At 32.8% G+C, this 18,008-nt stretch overlaps 1 protein-coding gene across 5 annotated transcripts; it reads right to left on the bottom strand.

Annotated features, from left to right (window-relative positions):
• Window positions 1-915: 915 nt before the first annotated feature.
• LOC129305313 (DNA polymerase eta) lies at window positions 916-11,653 on the bottom strand. Of its 5 annotated transcripts, none has more exons than XM_054945352.1 (17): window positions 11,107-11,651; window positions 10,879-11,006; window positions 9,832-9,952; window positions 9,646-9,757; window positions 9,383-9,553; window positions 8,141-8,305; window positions 7,916-8,019; window positions 7,637-7,756; window positions 7,183-7,306; window positions 5,383-5,496; window positions 5,045-5,260; window positions 4,109-4,217; window positions 3,927-4,024; window positions 3,066-3,141; window positions 2,850-2,983; window positions 2,033-2,138; window positions 916-1,511 (listed from the first exon to the last, which is right to left on the bottom strand). In XM_054945352.1, exons 2-17 carry the CDS (start codon window positions 10,952-10,954, stop codon window positions 1,213-1,215), a joined length of 2,145 nt encoding a protein of 714 aa, XP_054801327.1. In that variant the 5' UTR covers window positions 10,955-11,006; window positions 11,107-11,651; the 3' UTR covers window positions 916-1,212. The 5 variants fall into 5 exon arrangements, with proteins under 5 accessions (XP_054801327.1, XP_054801328.1, XP_054801325.1 ...); XM_054945353.1 differs by having other exon boundaries at window positions 3,066-3,135; XM_054945350.1 differs by having other exon boundaries at window positions 2,850-2,989; window positions 11,107-11,650.
• Between the last annotated feature and the right edge of the window lie 6,355 nt (window positions 11,654-18,008).

Below are 18,008 nucleotides of genomic sequence, written 5' to 3'. Positions count from 1 at the left end.
AATACCAAAATAAGTTAAAAGTAAAAGTATAGGGAGTAATAGTTATATTTTTCAAAATTAATCCCTAACTAAAAGAACAAAATACATTAGTATTGTTACTTTATTGTTTATCTGTGCGATCATTTTCCCTCCATATATTCTTGTTTTTCAATATTTTTTTTATTGAATCTCTGTATTATTTCCATGAGTATTTATTTAGTAGTTGGCATTTAGGCAATATTAACTAGCTTTTCAAGCAATAGTACTAATGGCGATGGTAAAAAGAGTGGATGTCATAAAAAACTTCATTTGTATTAATGGAGTAGCATGTGACGATCTAATTATATAACTTGACACGTACAATAGCTACGGGTAGTCTGGTGCCATCGAGATTAATTAAGATAATAATTAAGATACACACAACAATGTCCCCCCGTCAGCAACCAATAAACTCACGACTTGAACATAAATTCATAAAAACTTATCTTTATTAATAAATGATTATTAAAAATATATGATCAAAAAATTAAAATATAGAATATAAATTATAATTTAATTTAAATAAACTTTAAAATATTGATAAATTATCACACTTAACATAAAAATTTAAAAATAAAACAACTTATTTTTAGTATTTTTTATTTTTTACTATTAGTTTTTGTATTTTAATTTTTTTAAAACTGAATCCTACTACTAGTATGAACCAAATTCTACAAGGTTTATACTTAACTTACTCAAACTCAATAAAAAAAAAATCAATAACTGATTCTATATTTAATTTAAATTTATCAGCAAGTTGATAATATTTTATAAGTTAAAAATATAAAAATAATAAATATAAATAGTCAACTTATAAGCATAATTGAACTTGTATCTAATTTAAATTTATGAACAAGTTAACATGATTTCTAAATTGAAAATGTAAAAACAACAAAATCAGAAAATTAACTCATTTGACAACCATGAATAGTACTATATTCAATAATTTATTTACAAAAAGAAATCCAAACTCGACTTGCACAAGAATCTTCAAACCCAGCTTTCTTGGGATTCTATAGGGATGAATAATAAAATTAAACCTATCCCATTTAACACCACACGATGATTGTTTGCTGAAACAAATCAAATATCATTGTCATTGTCATTATATATAACCTAAGGCTAATATTTTAGCCTCAAATATCATTGTCATTATATTTACAGTAGAACAGTACCATTAATCTAATCATTTTGTCAATTCTTGTTGCTAGAGAAATAGTGAGTAATGACAGAACCTCTTTTCACCACATTAGGCCGCTTAATGGGCCTGAGCCAGGCCCGAACCTCCTGTTGAATTTCTGGCGGCAACTCATCAACGACAGAGGGGTCAATCTCCTCCATTCTGTAACTCCATGATTGTCCCCCCTCCACCACATGACCTGAACTGCTTCCACCATTGGTTGTTCCAGTTTCTTCGCAATGGGTCTCTTCCAATAACTCAACTTGAACTTGATTGTTATATGTTGAATCACTACTGCAATTCGACCCAGATCCTGCAGATTTATATCGCTTAATGAATAAGGAAGACAAAAGGGAGGGCGTGCATTGGAGAAATCACAGATCAATAATGCAAAATCATGAGATTTATTACACTTGTATAATGAGTTTTGGGTTACATAGCAATTTGACTCCTAAACTATAATTACCAAAAAAATATTTGGTCATTTTAAGTCATTGTCTGAAATTTTCTTGAGTATTTTCTATAATTATCTTAGTCTTTTTCTATCATTTTCTAGACAACCAACAGTCAAAATTAACTTATATTAATGGTATGAGTTACATTACATTGTTTTTAAAAGTTTAGGAGGAGATCGTGCCAAAAAAAAAAAAAAAGTTTTCATTCTCAAAACATTAATTGCCCTTTAACCCATGATTTTTCATTAATCTTGACCGTTCATTTGTAATATAACAACGATAAGTTGTTTCTCTCACATCTTACAAGACGTCCCATATCTCACTTGATACATCTCTACATGTGCGTGTAATGATAAAAGCAAATGGATTAGAAGATTACCGATTGATGATGCTTTTCCACCTTGGGCATTAGTAGCATGCTGCTTCTCCAAAGAAGTGCAATGATCATGGTAATTCTTGAAAAATTTTAAAATTGAACAATTACCCTGTAGCCATATATATAGAAAAGAAGTTCGGATGTGTTTCGATTTTAATTGGCAAAAATTAATTACAAAAAAATTTGATTAACAAAATGTGATGATGTTTGGATAATATTTTCTGAAATTGATTTTGATAATTGAAGATGTTTAACAAAATTACATTAACATTATATTGATGGTTCAAGCTCCATATTAACAATAAACATGAACTGGAACTTGAAATGATCATTCCTTCTGTTTCCCCGGAAGTAATAGTAGCAGAAACTCAGTTAGGATAAAAGAAGTGGTTTTATTTGATCCCACGATAGAGTCTCACATGATAAAGATCTTTAATATTAGGTATGGATGCATGGGGACTTATATTTGAACCAAATTCATCATCTAGATCCATCAAAATTGATGAATTTGGATTTCATCCAAATTAAAATCCATATTTTATTATAATATCTTTTTAATTTTAAATCCTTCCTAACATCCTAGTTATTTGAAATGCTAACTACTCTAACCCTTCATTCTCTTTCCATTTTCATTCACATCTTTCTTTTTCATTGTCTTTGAATTTGAAATTTTTTTTATACCATATAAATAAAGGATTTTAAATACATGAATTTTAAAGGTGAGATTCTAAGTTTAAATTCAAATCCAAATCTAACACCCAAACCCTACCTACGTTTCTTCGCAATGCATTTAAAAATAATCTCACAAAGCAAACAGAACCTTTTCTTTAGCTGTATTTTTCTTCTCAACTGCTTTCGATGTAGGCATATTGTGAATGCGCCTAGGTTCTTCCACAGGAAAACTCTGTCGCGGAGCTCCCTCTGCCGATCCATTTTCATTTCTTGAATAAAAAGCTGCCACTGGTCACAATGTCAGATGAGGAGAGGGGAAGAGGGAGATAAATGAAGAATATAGGAATTAAAGACAGTATTGTACCTTGGGTTGAAAAAAGGGAAGATTCTTCAGTCAAGCCATCTCCCTGCCTGGATAAGTTGCAAGATGAGTCCTGCAACTATATATTTTACTTTTAAAAATATGATTCCACGTGTTTTCTGCTAACACAGAATTTTCATATGGGTAATAAAAGCAATTGATTTCAATTGTAATGTAGGTAAAGAAGTAAAATTATATGCAAAATCATCATCAAATCACACAGAGGTCATGTAATTAAAGGGACTCCGACATGTATCCATAAGCAAGGACCATGGTATCAATTATTACTTCAGGATGAGATTATAACAATAAATATCAGGTAGCCCATGTGTCTAGTAGGAGGGCCTAGCAGAAGTGGAAAGTTTAGAACATAAAGCACAGAGAAAATAAGGGGCTTAGATGCAGGTGTAACTCCTGGGCAGAAATAAAACCCATTTTACCAGTTACACACTATCCTATATTTTTATAGGCTTCATTTTGGCGTTGTCCGTCTTCAACTTTGGAAATACCAGTGTGACAGGCTATCAAAAACTGGAACAAGCTACAAGAGTCCTAAAAAGATGATTAATACATACTAGAAATAACTGCAGCAAAGGCTAGTAAGCCATCTTGAAGAACATCTTTTAACCAACCAAAATTTATACAGATTTGGAATCCTAGGATTAGGAGATGACACTGAATGAAGGTAATTAAATAAGCACACAAGTTGTTCAGTTGACCAAAATAAAAGTCAGTCATTTAGTAAGCTATTATATGAAAGCAATCGAATCAAATTAGTGGGTTATTTCATGTTTCTGAAATAATATAGACAGCAATCAAACTAGTGAATCATTTCATTAAGTCCACATAAGGGCTTTGATCAACCTGTTGACCAAAACTAGCCTTTGGATACTTCATTCTTGTGTCTTCAGGATGTCCAAGCTGTGACTCGTATGAATTCAATCCCGAACAACTTTCACTGCCTGCTTAAGCATATTACCACCTTCAGATTATAATGGAAAGGAGAAAAAATTACTAAGCAAAGCAACTTGATGATATGACATAACCTGAGAGCGAAGATGGAGCAGCTTCATGGACCATATTTTCTGGTGGCTGTTTCAAAGATGAGGAGAGTGACAATTGCCCACCGAAGTATTTAGCAATTGAATGTGTTCCCTAGCACAAATGAAGTTAAAAAGACATAATTTTTAAAAATAATTAGGCAACAAAATTGTTTTGTTCCACCCAACAAACTAAATTACACTAACATATGGAATTTGGCTCAATTACACTTGATATAGGCCACACTCTTGTTTTAAATATTATACAAAATTTCATTGACATTTGATATAAACTGCAAACAGTTGACTTTCAATTTCCTTTTTGTCAAAGTTAAATTTTTAGACTATGAAGATGTAATTCTATCGTTAACAATAGAACCGTTAAATTCATATTAAGTATTTACATGAGACTTTGATTTATTCTTAACATCACAATAAAGATAATCAAGAAATTCTATTTTTCAAAGCAATGCATATTGCGCAGAAAATTTTTATTGTTATAAAAAAATATACTAGAAATGAGGTTTTTGAAATACACATCAAACGTGATGGGAGCCATGCGTAATGTAAAACAAAAGGAATATTAGATGTAATTCGGCCCAACTTAATTGAGGGTAGATTTTGTGTAATGCTCAAAAATTTCAAAGTGAAAAGGTAGACAAACATTAGTAGTTGACGTCTTGACGACCTCATATTATCATGGCAACTGATCTAGTCCAATTCAAATGCTTCTAACAAATATGTCAACATGTGAAAGCATCTAAATGAAACGAAGAACAAATTAACAGCCCAAGTTATATTGAAAACAGAGGGAACCAACAAATATCATTTTCTGAGAAGAATTGCAGACAATTTTTTTAACTTTAAAATCTAGCTCTATAGATCACTGTTTTGAGATGAGCCCTCAGATGCCACAAGTTTACACAATCAATTCAAACTTACAGATGGTATGGTGACAATTTTACTTGCACCAACAGAAAGTGATGTTATTCCCCAACTGTTGTTTTGGCTTCCTTGTGTTTTATTGCTGTAAAAGCTAATATATTCACGTAATCCAGCTTGAAATAGATTTAAAGCATCTTCTTGAATCTTTGCAGTCCCATATCTTAGAGGACAAGATTTAGAAGGGAAGTTTTTATGTGAATCTGAATCACCTGACTGCCAAAGAAAAACCTCAATAGTTTAAGATAAAATAGAATAAAATTTCATATTGTCTATGAAAAAGTGAAAATGCATCTAAATATAGAAAATGACGCACATATCGGTTATTGAAAAGCTACCTTATATGCTCTAGCATGAAGAGTCAGTGTACGCGCAATCCGTTTATTTTGATCCAAGTCAGATTGAAGACGTTCACTCAGCTCTTCACACAGTTGATTAAGCCAGTGCTGAACCTGAGGAAAGAAACAAATAATTATACAAAGCAATGTAATGAAATTGACTTTATTGCATGTGAAACCAAGAATCAAGTTCCAATTAATCTAACTAATAGAAACCCAATAACCTATTTCCGAACGAAGCCTGCCAGTACCTAAACTCATTTGAAAAAATAAAATAAAAATTGAAAAGAGCCAAAGGCATTTAGTTTACTTTGGGGCAATGAAAGGATCTGATCCAATAAGCAATAACAGATAAAATAATAGGAAACTGAACCAAGAAAAGACAGAAAGGGGGGTGTTTGAACCATCGTATGGAATTGCAGATTTGCAGTGCCTTCAAGTTTAAACTGAACTATGTTTAGCCACATGGGCATATCTTCTTTAATATCTGTCCCTCTTTTTTGTGATTACATTAAAGGAGTTCCTTATAATTATATATTTCCTTCTTCAAGAAAATAATTTGATCTCATTACATGATGTTCATGCAGCAAAATGTAGGGCATGTACTGTTCCTGTCGCAAGGCATTGGGATAGCATCAGAAAAGGGTCAATTCACTGCTTAATATAGAAAAGTATATTTCCATAGTAGTCAGTGATATGAATCTCAACCTATTTTCACCAAAAAAAAAAAAAAAAAGCACCTCAGCCTGCACACATATATTGGAGGTTCTTTAAGAGCCAACATCAATTTGACAGTTGAAACTTGCATGAAAAAGGGAAGGGAGAAGTGGCAGATCTCAGCAGCTATAGAAGAATTGGTAGAATCATGCAGACGATGCAGGAAGAAAGAGGCTCTTTAAGATTCAATACATTATTGACAGAGATAGTTGCCATACTTGCAAATCTGACAGCAGATTATCAAGGAATATCTCTATAGTAAAAGGTGTAATTAAATGATCAGAAATGTATTTGTTGAAATGACCTCAAAAGCCAAAAGACAGATACAAATTTTGGGCACACTTTATCAAATTTCAAGACCAAACGAAAATATGAAATTCAAACTCATGTGACAAGCCACGGTCCTGAAAGAATCACTAATGAAATACCACACCTAGAAGCCCATTCACTCTGGAAAAGTACTGTAACAATGTCTTCAGTGATGTTAATAGATGGTATTCAAACGTTCCCTTTTCCATTCACGTTAGCATTTCATATAGAGGCTATTCCCTTGACTTGTACTGATGAGAATTTGACTCCACGAGAAGTTGAACAAAAAGTGGCGGAATTGGCCTATTTCTTGCGTGTACCAATTGAAGTATTTTCAAAAAAAAAATGAACTGAAAAATGAATGCTTCCTTTAAAAAAAAAAAAAAGGAAAAAATTCTTGCATTGACAGTTAGACATAGACCATAAATGGAATGGCTTCTAAAACGTGGATGTTGAAGAACATCAAACCATCACAGATTTATTAGGTTGCAGTTTAGGATGGAATTTTTAACCGCTGCACATTGCAGACATACAATACCACTAACCCTCAACAGACGAGCTTTAAATATTAACACTTCCAAGGCATCATGGTTAAAGCATTTCCAACTATAACAACTTAATCTAGCTACAACTTTCCATAGTTAGGGATCTAGTGCATCAAATGACATCTTATATTGATAGAAGCTATTTCTGTTTAATAGCTATTTCGATGCCATGCTGCAGAAAGTAGTACCACTGTAAATCAAGTAGACAAGGTCAGAAGAGGATAATTACTAATGCAATTGTCTTCAAAGCCTGAGGCCCAGGAAATGTTTTGCCAGAACCATGGCTCTTGGGTAGTAGACGCCCTTCCACTTCTTCCCCACTGATTCCTCTTGCAATATACCACAGCCAAGTACTGCATTACTGTAACGGCTAGAATCAGGAATAGTGGATTACAGATTGCTATAAAGACACACAAATGGACAACTAATAGCCATGAAAAATAGTAAACCAAGGCGTTATATATGCACAAAACATAAAATGCTCACAATGCCTCGTGATTTGATTTAAAATAATCATGCCTTCTACATTGGGGTAATACATGGCATCATATTAAATAAGGAGACAAACTGGTAGTTTAAAAATACAAGATTGCATAAACAATTCAATGATATATGGCCACTTACAATCTACAAGTTCAAGAAATGCAGAACATAAAAAGCATTGCTAAAATGTAGATGCGCACCCTGTATTGATCCCATAATGCTGTTGTAGCTTCTCCTCTGAAAACTGAAGCAACTCACCAACAGTGTTGACACCAAGATCACTTTGCAAAGAACTCCCCAGCTTCCCCCCAAGCTGTTTCCTGGAAACCAAATTCAACATTACGCACTATTAAAATTTGCTTTGTTGATATCATCAAAAACATAACAAAATGTAGCACAATAGGGTATGGCATAAAAGTTAAGCCAATGTGACTTGGTAATTTGACACAATAAATTATAAAGTATAATTAATTGCATACATTTTCTTTATTGGAAAAGACTCAAGCAATCCTTTGACAGATGAATGTGGTACAATAGTTTGTTGTGCAGGTTTGTTCATAGCACTAGCAAGTTTAGCAAGCATCTGTGAACAAAATGACACAAGTCAATGGCAACAAAAAAGATCAAGGAAGTATCTTTAAGCAGAAAGTTTCTAGTTATAGACTAAAGAAAAGACATCAAAGCATGCCGAGCCTGCTTCTCACCTTGTTATGAGCAATACCAGCAGAACATGTGAATTCAGTTTCTTTCAACACTTGAATCCTGAGTTCAGCAACAATGATGGCCCCACAAGCTAATAGTTTATCATGGTAATCAGCATCACTCCTGCAAAGCCACTTCCTAACTTCTTCTTTGGCATCATTTCCATCCTAAATGCCAAAAAAAAAAATCAGTAAAGTTCGCATGGTCATGCCTCTCAGCCTGGCTGGCTATAAATTTTATTTGGAAAGAAAAATAACGTATAGTCAGACATTAAAGTTATTTACAATGTTATCATAACTAGATATGAACCCATACACCGCATGGAGTCAAGGATGTATGAATTGTACAACTTCCAATAGATTTTATATGTTAATTAATTTAAAAAGAACACCCATCAATTTAGCATTAATGCAGGAAATAGAAATAAATAAACTTATTAAGTAAAGCATACAGAAAACACAAGAAAAGCTTCCTTAAAATTAAGTAAAAGAGCAACAACAACAGCAACAACAACAAGCCTTTATCCCACTAGGTGGGGTCGGCTACATGGATTGCAAGACGTCATTGTGCTTTATCATTTATCAAGCTTTTAGGAATATTATTAATTAAGAGATCGCGTTCAACAACTTCCAAGAGTGTTCTCTTAGGCCTTCCTCTACCTCTCTTAATCGGACTCAAAGTTATATGTTCCACTCTTCTCACTGGTGCCTCCCTTGGTCTTCTTTGTACATGCCCAAACCATCTCAACCAATTTTCTACCATTTTTTCCTCAATAGGTGCCACCCTCACTTTTTCGCGTACGTGCTCATTTCGAATTTTATCTTTACGTGTATGTCCGCACATCCATCGTAACATTCTCATCTCTGCTACTCCAACTTTATGCTCTTGCTGTCCCGTTAGAGCCCAGCATTCACTACTATATAACATTGCCGGTCTGATAGCAGTGCGATAAAACTTTCCTTTAAGTTTATTAGGCACCTTACGGTCGCAAATAACTCCTTTAGCTTTTCTCCAATTAAACTACCCAGCTTGAATTCTATGTGAAATATCTCCACTGATTTCACCATCATTTTGAATAATGGCTCCCAAATATCTAAACTTTTCCACTTGAGGTATAATTTGATCTCTCAATTTCACTTCCAAATTATTGTCGAATATTCCTTTACCAAATTTACAATATAAATATTCCGTCTTACTTCAGTAAAAGAGCATGGAAAGTAAAACATCTTTAAGCATTCTCTGACCTCAACATGAAGCCCCAAAACATGTGACTTGAGAACCTCCTCATGAATATCATCCAGGTTTTCTAGAGAAGCTTCCTTTAGCATTGTTTCAGCAGCTTCAGTGAGGTCTATATACACCTCATCAATTGAAGCCCTCTCACAACGACCTTTCCTTGCAAGGACTGATACAACCTGGTCAACATGAAATTCAGTGATTTCAACCTCAGTAAAATGGTCCCGCTGAAAACACATTTTAAGGTAGTTAAACTTCTTTCTTAAATCACCTCTGAACCTGCATTACGGTATGTGTTGAGATCAGCTTTACCACGTGCTACTGGGACTTGAACCAGTTGAATTTGGGGGCACACTTCCTGTGCTTCATCACCTCTCATTGAACTGAAGAAATTCAGTGAATGGTTAAGTTCTAATTGTTAAAGATTTAAAGCACTCTCTTTATGCAGCATCCTTACCGCTTCACACCATATTTACGGGCTTCATAGCTCACAGCAATTAAGGCACCACCTTTATACGAGTTGTATTGAATGACAGCAGTAGGCAAGCCCCTTAAATTTGGCTGCTTTCGCTGTTCAACTGCAAGAAAATATAATACAACAATGAGCTGATGCAAATTGAAACAAAGAGATAAATACAACGTTGAATTTTATTGAAAATAAAATTCTGAATAGAAAAGAGATAATATTCTTCAACAACAGAGATAAATACTTGAAAAGACAATACACACGAACTATTATGCAGTCCTAAAGAATACAAGTCTTAGCCCCAACAACAGTTAGATGTATTCAACTCTCAAGATATGCATATCATACATAAGCAGAAACAAAAGCTCCATCATTTGAATTTCCAGGGCAACACCAGAATTACTAAATAAATAACACTTTCAAGTTTCGACCATCTGCTAATATGGATTAAAAGAAGTATTTCTCAGTTCATAAACGGAGGTTCCTTGATTATCTACATTGTATTAACACAAGTGAGGAAATAACCCATAGTTTAATTCAATACGACAGACAAATCTTGCCTCAGCCAAATTATCTTAATCACAGTTTACAGAATCATATGCATATCGAAATGACTATAGAAACACATCATTGTGGTCCCATCTGTCTTCCATCTTACAGTAAATGGCAAAACCTTAAGTGCAGTACTATTAGTAGCAAGCTAGTAACTGATGCAATCTAACCTTTAAGGATTGAAGGGGCACTCAATCTAAAGGCTGGAAACAAGGGGAAAAAGTTTAAAATTAAAAGAACAACTGGGTAAGGATTTCCGGGAGGCTACAATTGCGAAAGATCGGGTTTAAATATTTACGCCACAGCATGACAATCAGAGGAGGTAAGTAAACATGTTTGGTTTTGATAGAATTCGCATCTGCAACGATTTTCAACCCATTGTCGAACCCTAATTAACTTCGTAAAAGGAAAACCAAAAAAAATACAACAACCCAAAAAAAAGTAAATGATAAAAATCTGAAGAAAAAGAGAAAGAGGAATTGCTACCTTGAACGTAGAAGCAATCCATATCTACGTGAGCAATAATTCTGGCATCAGACGTCTCTCGCGTAGCAACTGGCATCGTTTTCTTCCCTTTCTCTGTGCTCCCACGAAAGTGCTCTTTTCCCTCCCTCCTGCGTTTTAATTAGGGAGAATCAAGAGTTCCCACAGAGGAATTCTAATCAATAGAAAGTCCCACAAAATCCAATAATAGCTGTCCCAGAGTATATTTACCAAAATGCCCCTAACCGGTGGCGTCAGTGACAATCAAATGGTAGCCATAAGGCCATTACAATTGACCTCCTCGCGCCACAGATCAATTTCGCCCTAATCCTTCGTTTTCATTCTCGTGCTCTTTCTGGAATTCAAATCTCGCGCCATCCTCTCACTCATTTCCTCACACTACTGCCTTCCGTCACTTCGCTGCGTCCAGCCGCAACTCCGCTTTCACGCCCTCACAAATACCATCCACCACCGCAGCCACACGAAGGCCGCCTGCGACCACCGTCATAGCCTAACACCCTGGCACAGAAGATTGGACAATCAACTTGCCGCCCAGGCGCCTCCTCTCAGGCGAGGGTTTATGCTGACGTCAATGTTATCCGTCCCGAACGTGAGGAAAAATCATAGTTCTTTCCTCCATGCCAAAAAAAAAAGAGTTGACAAAATTGATTAAAAGTGCCGAGAATGAGCCTCTCTATATCATATGTCGGGATGCATATGACGTGCTCCTTATGCGCAACCTATTTTCCGTAGAAATAAAGCACGATTAGATGAGGAGAAAAGGGAAAGAAAAGAGAGAGAACACGAGCTATTAAACCCTAAAGCCTAAAGGTAAATCTATAAACTTATTCTTCTTTCTTTCCAACTCATTTTCTTGATTAAGAGTTAATAATGAGATATTATTTTTGATCCATATAAGTAACTCAAATAGAATTAATAAAATTATTTAAGATATTAAAACTAATGATTAAGGATTTTATGTACTTTTAGTTAGTGAGGCACATTCAAAATTAGGACATTAATTATGAATGTTTGTGATTGTTGGTCGATATTAATGACCTAAAGAGAGTTTAATGATATTATTTGGGGATTGATAAAATTAATACACATAATGAGTATGCATAAATGTAAGAAATGAAGTCTTTAGATATTTTAGAAATGAAAAATGAGAGTTGAAAATATGTATATAAAAATGTTGATAAGTTTGAACTTGATTAATTATAGATTAATCGTTCTTGCACCATATTGGCTTGGAGAACAAGTTCATAAGCAAGTTATTGAGAAGTAAACCTTTGACCTCTCAAAGATTTGGAATAATCAAAAAAAAATCTCTTTTAAAATAATTAAAAATAAAATCATTGATGTGAATAATTGAATTTCTGATTAGGAATATATTATGAATCATATGAGTTTTATCAAATTTATATTGTTTATAATTGTAAAGTGAACTTTTAAGTGTTTTTACTTTATAAAGTGCATTGGAATGAGAAGTTATAAAGTGTATGCAATGATTGTGATAAGGAGAATCTATATTATAAGTGATGTGATGATTGTGTGTTGTACACATTATGTGTTGGAGTTGTTGAAAAAAAAAAAAGAGTAATCATAAAAGTATTAAAAGTGCTCATAGGGATTAGATTTGGATTGTAACCCAATAAGTCATTGATCTATGAATTTGTAAAACAAATAAACATCATACATTGTATGATTATTTGGCGAGAATTTGCTTAAAAAGAGGAGTAAATAAATCTAAGTGATAATTTATGATCGTCTTTTGTGCACAAAAGCTAGCCTTATCTCACTGTTTATCGAAGGACTGTTCCATTATTTGTTGAGAAACTTGAACTTAGCTATCTCTATCTATTTGTTGAAGAGACTAACTTAGAATTTACAACACTCCAAAGATTCAAGGATAGGAAAAGTCATGGTCCAAGAGTAAGTATAATGATCTTTGGCTTGGTCACTACTTATAATTGGCAAGTTTGGGTAGTCAAGTCACATAGACAGAACCCTAATTTAATATTATAGCTCACGGTTTCAGTTGAAAGAAATAAAAAGGATATAAAAAGGAATTGATCATACATATGTTTATCCAACATGTCAAGTCACAATAGTTGATTGTGCGGGTGTGAACTTAATGTTTTATCAATTAATATGTAACTGTATATGATGGACATACATTGGTTATTGAATAGTTATATTCACCCCTCTCTTTTAATATTTTATAATTCTAACTTAGGGTTATGTTTGTTTGTGTGTGTGAACTTAATGTTTTGTCAATTAATATGTAATTGCATAAAATAGATATAAATTGGTTAGTGAATGATTATATTCACCCTTCTTTTTCAATATTTTACATACTCTAATTTACATGTGAAAAAGGAAAAAGCTATGAAAGTTTATGAATTTCTATATTTCTATTGTAATACCTCCTAATCTTGTTTATTTTGTATAATAGATAAGATATTATCATTTAGAAGATGCATTTGTTTACACTTGCACTTTATTTCTATTTATGATTTTCGAATATATTTTGGGCCCTAAAATGTTGTATCTAAGTTTGATCAAGTGTTAATAAAGTTAAAATACTAGTGCAAGTTTAAAAATATTGATTTAATTGCAAGTGTAAGAATATTGATTTAATCATAACTTTCAAAGTAATTTGTCAAATGTAATGTTAAAAATCTCTCCGTTCTATGTATTAAAGGGTTTGAGAAGTGAAAATTGGATATAATTGAAATTATGTGTATTTGATGTGTTATATAAGTAGTCCTAAATTTATTTAGTGTATTCTGGGTATTAGTGATAGCTTTTGGCATGCATGTGAGGTTTTGGACACTCTTAAACTGTGAAAAGTGTAAAAAAATTGAGAAAATATGTTTGGGTATCTATTTTTCTTGTGTGAAATAATTTAAAAGTAAAACCTTCGTCATTAACTAGTTTATAAAAAAAAAAGCTTTTTTGTTGACATTTAAATCACCTCATTTGGACGTTAGACGGAGAAATGGGGTGCATCGAAAGTTGTCTCAAGTTGTTGTCTAATAACGTACAACACGCCACAACACATGGTATAGAGATCCTTGTTTAGTTGTTAATGAATTTTGTAGTAACTAATTTCCTTGTGATAGACTTCAATGTAATTCTTCCTTTAGCAAATGATGTTTAAGTAGCTTTGAATTACAAAAACCTGAGATTCCATTTCTACAAATTACAAACTTGGTAATCTAATTAGATTAATCTAATGATTGCATTGGTTGTTGGGAGGAAATAGTGATTTAGTAAGAGTGATATTATAGTAATTATGAAATTGTACCATTACATAACTCTATAAATTTATTAATGTTCCATATTAAAATAATTGAGGCACGCATTTTAAGCCTTATTTCATGATTCATGAGGCCTAGCAGTGCAATTGAATAAAGAAAATGTCTAAAGTGCATGTTACAAGTGAATCCATACCCTCATCATCATTCACAACACTATTAGAATTTAAGTACACAACTTTCTCACCAGGGAGCAAGGATAACATGTATCTATTTACTCTTTCAACCATAACTAAGGTAGAAGTTAATATAGTCCAATTTTTAAAATATGAAAAATTATAGATATCATTAAGAAAATTATTCTTAATTTTTTTGTTTTTTATTAATTTTTTAATTTATATTATAATCTACAACCCACTCATAATTTTTATTGTTTAATTATTCATCCTTTCTCTTCCAATTTTCCTCATTTTGTTTGAACATCTTTGTCCTTCCAACACACCACAATTGATGAAAGAATGAGTTTTAGATACCACAAGGCTATTGGTTTTTTTTTTACTATTATATACGCGTGTTTTTGTTTTTTAGAATGAAAGTACGCGTAGAGCTCTAAAAAAAGAAAACATTTATATGGTGTCATGATTAACTTTGAAATTTTCATTACTAAATTCTTTTCAACCACCACTAGCATCACACTCTAAAAATAGAGGGTGACTGACAAAGGATGTGATCCATCACACATCCCTTAAGCTTTGAATTGGGTAATCTTTTCATAACTAAAAGATAATTATGTTTTTGTTTGAATTAGAACATACATAAACATTTTTGGTAGTAATAAAAGTCTCAATATTTTTGTAGAAATTTTGACAGAATCTCCTCCGTAAATAAGATCTCCCAAAAATTCTACAAGACAATATTTCAACCAAAAATATCAAGCCAATCAGGAGTAGAGCTCCTTCCAGCTGACAGATAAAATATATAACCACATAAAAAAATGACCACAGACTATGTGGAGCACCGAATAATAAGTTTACAAAATAAAATTTCATAATTAAAACTTTACGTCAAGAGAATGTTAAATTCTTAGCTCCTCCGCTTCTAGTCAATCAAAAACTCCTCAATGTTCAGTGAGTGATTCAACGTCAATTACACTATCTGAGACCAAAAATTATTTTCCAGTGAATAATATCCCAATAATAAATAATCAAACATGAATAAAAGGAAAATTAAAACATAATGATCTCCATTAAGATTTAAATAAATTTGAAATAAAAGAATTCTATGTAACTTTAAATAAAATCATAATTCATTAAAGCATCTTATTAAATGTCATTATCATTTAACTTTAATAAAGCAAATAATTGCAATAACTAATTGTAAACATGTCATTAATCAAAACCAATGAAAATAGATCCATAAAAATTTAAAAACTCATAAGTATAGGGACTTATCAGAACAAGTAACAAACGTGAACACATAATCCACAAGGATAAATCACCAAATGTGGCTTATGCCACGAAAACAAACGTGGACACACAGTCCACAAGGTTAAGTAACCAGACGCAGCCGAAGCCACGAAACAGACGTGGACACATAGTCCACGAGGGTAACTAACCAAATGTGGTCAAAGTCACAAAATAGACGCAGATACAAGACCCACGAATAACAAACGTGAGAACAAAGCTCACGAAATCCAAACTAGCTAGTAATTGACCATGGCGCGCCAAGGGTTAACGGAACTGCCGTTAGCAACCAGCGTTCTGTATATAGTCCCCTTTTAAATTCACTTTCAGACATGCGAGGAAATCATCACTTTCAAAATATAATTTCTCTTTTTAAAATCTAACTCGCATGAAACATATAAAAGTACTAATATTTTTAAATATAAAAATTCACAATTAATATCTCATAAACTGTTCACAATTTTTTTTATAATTGGCTTTATCAAATAAAGCACTATTAGAATTTAAGAAAGCATTTTCAGCAATATAAAAAGTATAAGTCACGACTTCAAGAAACAGAGCAATTTAATTAACAAAAGTAGCTAAAGCAAGAGAAATTTATAAATATCCTTAAATTATTAAATGCAATCTTTTGATAAAGAAAATTTTTTAATATATATATTGATTGGGACGTTATCCACTTACCTGTGATGTTCCCAAATTTTCAAAGATTTTCTCCCTTTTTAGTTCCTATCAAAATCTTCTTCTTCCAAACCCCTTATAAGAATATAAGATAATGCAATTTAATTGAATTCCTATAATTATAAAAATTTCTTTCCAGTTCTAATTCGATTCCAAAATTAAATCATAAGACAACACTATACTTTATAAATTAATAACCATAAAGCTTTCAAGAATTCACTTAATCTCTCAATAATATAAATAAATTTCTTCGCAATATTTGATTCAATTTCACAAATGAGCAATACCCAAGCCAATTCATGTTTCTTGCGAGATCCAAGAGAATTATAGAAAAATACCCACTCAAATATCTCCTTTTACCATTTCCAAGTTAAATTCACAAGATCATAGCATCCTAACTAATTATGTCTTCCAAGGAATTTAATGAGATTTTTGTAAATGCAGAATCAAACAACTCTCTCTCACAAGAATTTTAACAAAAGTCTTGCAGGCACTAACCTCCAAATTTCATGTCCAAGTTTTTTTTTAACATCATTCAATTCAAACAAAATTTATTTGACTCAAAAACTCTGACCATGTTCATCATAATCATACTTTTAATACAAAAATTGTAGTTTAATTCCATTCTTCCCTTCCCTCAACAGTCACGGACAGCAGCAAGGCTTAAAAGAAAAACTTGCAATTTCCACAAGGTTACATCATACCTCACACTCACAGGTTGGCCAAGGGAAAGAACAAAAGATGAAAGCTACTCATTTCAAATAAACCCAAATATATATATATAGATATAGCATAATCTCCATTTTTTTTCCTACACAGCACGGCCAGCAGCAGATTTCTAGAAAAATATAAAAATTATAGCTTCAACCATTCATTATTCATACGCACAATTTCAAACCTCTAACACATCCATACACACATAGAAATTTAAACTCAAGAAGAGCTCAAAGCTTCACGCTACACAGCAACAACAGAGTAGATAAATAAGAGGAGAGAAATGTTTGATTCTTCTGCTCAATAACAACAGTTCCTAAATTAGAGAAGAAGACGAAACTCATGGCTGAAAAAGGAAGAGAAGAACTCACGATTTGTACCACAATACAGTGGTTTAAGGAAAACATAGAGCAGGAAAGAACGAAGAGATCTCGGCGATATCACAGTAGCGGCAAGCAGAGTTTCTACTCCTGTCAATGGCGTGTCGAACGGCGATGGTCAGAGGTGGCAGAATTGGAAGAGAAGGACGGGAAGACCCAGGGGAATAACGAAAGAACGAAGGGGAAAAACAGAGCACCTCTCTTTCTCTCTCACTCTTTCTCTCGCGTCTGGAATGATCGAAAGGGAGGAGATATTTCTTATTTTGAAAGGAGGGTAATTTGGTAAATTCATAAAGCAAAATGCAGAAAAAATAAAACTCTTTCGGCCTCATCAGAGGCGAAGTCCAGAACAAATGAAAGAAGCTATATGCACATTTCCACTGAACCAACACTCCCTCTTATCATAATTGTCTCAAAATTAATATAACTACAATTTTAAACACAATAATATATATTTTTTTATGGGTTATTACAACTAGTATTTCCCATTCTTTCACACACGATTCTATCTTTATCATATTTATTAGTTACAGTAGTGCCCTATGAAAGGATTTGAAAAGATAAAGAGTTTTTATTAATTTTTCTTCTCCTTCCTCGTCCTATTTTTATTTGTTTAACTTTTTTTCTTTTAT

The sequence above is a fragment of the Prosopis cineraria genome, unplaced genomic scaffold (assembly GCF_029017545.1).
Source record: "Prosopis cineraria cultivar Desert tree isolate PC_DT_omini unplaced genomic scaffold, ASM2901754v1 PC3, whole genome shotgun sequence".
NCBI lineage: Eukaryota > Viridiplantae > Streptophyta > Magnoliopsida > Fabales > Fabaceae > Prosopis > Prosopis cineraria.
Note: the sequence above shows the minus strand (reverse complement) of the source record. Positions and strands in the feature narration are given on the sequence as shown.

Coding starts and splice junctions, on each gene's coding strand:
- LOC129305313 (XM_054945350.1), bottom strand. CDS start 10,954: ATGCCAGTTGCTACGCGAGAGACGTCTGATGCCAGAATTATTGCTCAC. Junction 4,218..5,044: donor AAATTGTCACCATACCATCT/GTAAGTTTGAAT, acceptor CATTTGTGCTAG/GGAACACATTCAATTGCTAA. Junction 3,142..3,926: donor AGGCTAGTTTTGGTCAACAG/GTTGATCAAAGC, acceptor TAAAATATATAG/TTGCAGGACTCATCTTGCAA.